At 37.0% G+C, this 3905-nt stretch overlaps 1 protein-coding gene across 1 annotated transcript; it reads right to left on the reverse strand.

The window, feature by feature from the left end:
• Window positions 1-1575: 1575 nt before the first annotated feature.
• On the reverse strand, window positions 1576-2523 carry LOC125388987 (olfactory receptor 8B8-like). The gene has a single exon (XM_048417384.3). The coding sequence runs from the start codon at window positions 2509-2511 to the stop codon at window positions 1576-1578; it is 936 nt and encodes a 311-aa protein (XP_048273341.3). The 5' UTR covers window positions 2512-2523.
• Between the last annotated feature and the right edge of the window lie 1382 nt (window positions 2524-3905).

Consider the following 3905-nt stretch of genomic DNA (forward strand, 5'->3'; position numbering starts at 1 on the left):
AATAAACACAGACAGGGTTTCTCAACAAGTGAGAAAAGTTGTAATTCTGGTTATTTAGGAAGTTGGTACACTAGAATTGTTTAAGGCCATTCTTAACAACAGACAACCCTGCACCAAAAATAAAAACAAAGATCTAAGTCCTTTGTGTGACTAATACCACATGGATTTTTACTGTTTTAATATCAGTGTCTGAGGATATAGTAGGACATTGTGTAGCATTTGAAAAGCTTTTCACTCAATCCTTAGAACTGTCATAAACAAATGAAAATAAACAAACTACTATTTTTTCTTCAAAGCTCAAATATATTGACCCTATTCCCTAATTATTTTCCTCTATACCACATCCTTCTATGCTTACCTCTTTTCTACTACACCAGAGTCACAATCACCCATATCTAGTGTCTTATAAGCATCAAAATTGTTCCTGCATCTAAAAGTATATGTATAGTTCTATAGTTCTTCAATCTTCCTGGAATGCTCTATTGACTGGCATGTCAGCAGACTCAGGTTGCCCATCTGTTCCTCAGAACAGTCTATCCTGACCAGGCAAAGGAAGTATAGACATAGCAAGCCTCTGCACCATCTCTGTTATGGAAGGGTATCTACAGAACTCCTCCAGTATATTCAGATACATTGTCGTTTAGTTCTTCTTCATCTTCTGGATTTTCTTGCTCACCTGAACCTGATACCTATCTTATTGTAACTACTCAGACTTTGAAGACCAGAGATAATTAGTGCCTTCTTCACCATTTTACTTTTATTTCTAAAATAATCTTAGTACAGGATAAATTTAAGTTTATATTTCTTGATTAATAAATACAGCATTTGCACTATTTAAAATTCCAAGACAAAACTAGACAGTGGTTTCACACACCTTTAATCCCAGCACGTGGGAGGCAGAGGTAGGCAGATCTCTGTGACTTTGGGGACAGTCCAGTATACAAAGAAAAATCCAGAACATGCTCCTAATCATGTTATCACATCAAAGATATAAAATCCCAAGATATATATTCCCTTATCCAGGATGCTGCAGATGTCACCCAAGTTCCTGCCCTTAATAACTAAAATCAGAGGAAAATCTATGGCCTTCCTTAAGAATAAAATCAGAAAAGACCAGAAACTGAAATGAGATCATGCCCCAAGCCTCTGTCCTTTTCAAAACCAGAAAATTCCCCAGACAAAAGCTTCTCCAGTGATTAAAAGAAATGTATTCAATAAATATGCAAATGGTTGGCTGTAAGTCAGTTATCTCCATGATAGAGCTACACAGTAACTTTAGAAAAGTTCAAATCCAAAATTAGACTGCCTTGCCTCTTCTGGATTTATCATCATCTCTCTCTTTCTCCTTAAAATCTAATAATTTCTGCAAATAACCTAGAAAATAAAAACTTTCTCTTCTCTCTCATTTACTTTCCAGATCTGTACTTAAGAAACTATTTCTGTAATTAATTTCACTTTCTCTGTTATTTAATCATTTGTGTCTTATGGCAATGATGAATTCTTCCCTCTATACCTTACATACATACACCATGTACATACCCATATGCAGATTCATCATATAGATCAATACATCTTCTATTTAAATGAACACCTTTTCTTCAAAGTCTTACTCAGTGCAAGTTTAACATCTTTGTTTCTCAAACTGTAAATGAAAGGATTCATCATGGGAATCGCAACAGTATAAAACACTGTGGATATCTTATCTTGATCCACTGACCCAACAGGAGAAGACTTAAAGTATATGAATGATGATGAACCGAAGAACAGAGAAACAGCAATCATGTGTGAGCTGCAAGTGCTGAGGGCCTTGGACCTGCCCTTTGTAGAATGGATGCGGAGGATGTTAGAGAGGATCAAGGTGTAAGAAATAAAGATGGTGAGACTGGGTACTATCACACTGACACCCACCACGATGAAAACCACCAGCTCATTGATGGCAGTATTTGTGCAGGAGAGCTCCAGGAGAGGGGGTATGTCACACATGTAGTGATTGATGATGTTGCCATCACAAAACGTCAGTCTCAGCATGCACACAGTGTGGGCCATGGCACCCACAAATCCCATTGTATATCCACCCACCATCAGTACAAAGCAGACCTGATGGGACATAGTGACCTTGTAAAGCAGGGGTTTACAGATGGCGGCATATCTGTCATAGGCCATGGCTGTCAAAATAAAGCATTCATCAATAACAAAAAAGGCGAAGAAGAAGAGCTGAGTCATGCACTCAGCATGGGAAATGGTGTTCTGCTTCACAAAACTCACCAGCATTTTGGGCGTGATGACAGAGGAGTAGCAGAGATCTGTGAAGGAAAGGTTGAAGAGAAAGTAGTACATGGGGGTGTGCAAGTGAGGGTTCAAAATAATCAGAACAATCAAGCCCAGGTTCCCCACCATGGAGACCACACAGATTCCGAAGAAGAGGAAGAAGAGAGGCAGCTGGAGCTCTGGCTGCTGTGTCAAACCCAGTAGGATAAACTCCTTCACTGAAGAATCATTTTCTGAGGCCATTTCTCAGATCATAGCTGTGAGAACAGGAATAATAGGGATATTAAGATAATATCCCAGCTTTCACGAGTAAACCCGCATGATGAGACTGAGAGGCAGAATGGAGAGATAAACTGCAGCCCTACATTTCAAGCCCTTGTGTTCATCTAAGTTTCATATAATTGAGAGAATGTATAAGCATAAATGTGAAAACACAGAATTTTACTCAGCATGATAATGTCTATTCCCTTGTCCTATAGAATCTCTGTTCTACTTCTGCCTTGACAGTCTACCTCTCTCAGCTAGGTGGAGGTCTCAGGAGAAAGGAGAAGACACCTATAAAAGGCACCCTGGCTCCCTTACATGAGGTTTCTAACAGCAGAGTACCTTAATACAGTTAACATTCCACATTTTACATCCATATCAGAAGAGGAAAAGGTTAACTCTTCTGACCTATTCTCATGCAAGGCAAATAGTTTGACTAATTTTAGGGAATAATCACCCAAGTGGAAAAAATAGATCTGTTCATTTGTTGTTTTTGCTACCTCAACTCTCATTCCTCCAACCTCTAAGAAACTGTGGCCTGAAGATTGTGATTTCTAGGGTGTCTTTGCCCAGAGTATCCTTTCCAACCTTAAGTTAGTTAATAGCACTTAGTAATATCAAAAGAGACAGCTGATAATATGGCCCGAGGGATTTAATGTGTTGGAAAATTCTGGGGACCTGATTAAAAGTTGGAAGGCCTATGCTTCCCCAGAGTTTTCTCTGAAGAGTAGGCTTTGAAGTTAAGCAAGATATGGAACCATGCATTATAGTCTATTTCAATAATTACAACGGTTTATTAAAATGACACAATTTCATGTATATTTGGGAACATCCCAAGTCATAAAAATCAAAATGACCTTTTCTTTATCTTCGGTATCTGCTCCTATAAAATCTCTGCAGTACTATAAAGTATAAGTTTATGCATTATTTTTGCTCTTCCCTGGCTCCTTTTTTAATTTACTTGAGTCTAATATGTTCTGATGTAGGGAAGTTAGTAAAATGCAAGCTTTATATTATTCTATATTATTATAAAAATGAAGGAAAAGAAAAACATGTTTATCAGGATGAATTGTGTTTGTTTTCCAAAAGATATTTTTCTAACTATTTTTGAAATGATAATATTTCTCTTTTCCTTTTCCACCCTCCAAACCTTCCCACACTCCTTTCTCCACTCTCCTACAAATTCATATAGATTTCTAAATATAACCTGCTTTTTCTGTATGATTTATTTATATGCATGTTTCCAGTGTTGACTGACTTGCAACAAATGCCCATAAAAAATGACAGCTATAGTAAAAATAATTATATAACTATGATGATAAATAATAAATTGTGATTTAAAAAATAAATTAAAACATTAATCTTATGCATGA

This window comes from Myodes glareolus, chromosome 4 (assembly GCF_982192425.1).
Source record: "Myodes glareolus chromosome 4, mMyoGla1.1, whole genome shotgun sequence".
Classification (NCBI taxonomy): Eukaryota; Metazoa; Chordata; class Mammalia; order Rodentia; family Cricetidae; genus Myodes; species Myodes glareolus.

Excerpts from the sequence above, each read along its gene's own strand:
- LOC125388987 (XM_048417384.3), bottom strand. The coding sequence starts at position 2,511 with ATGGCCTCAGAAAATGATTCTTCAGTGAAGGAGTTTATCCTACTGGGT.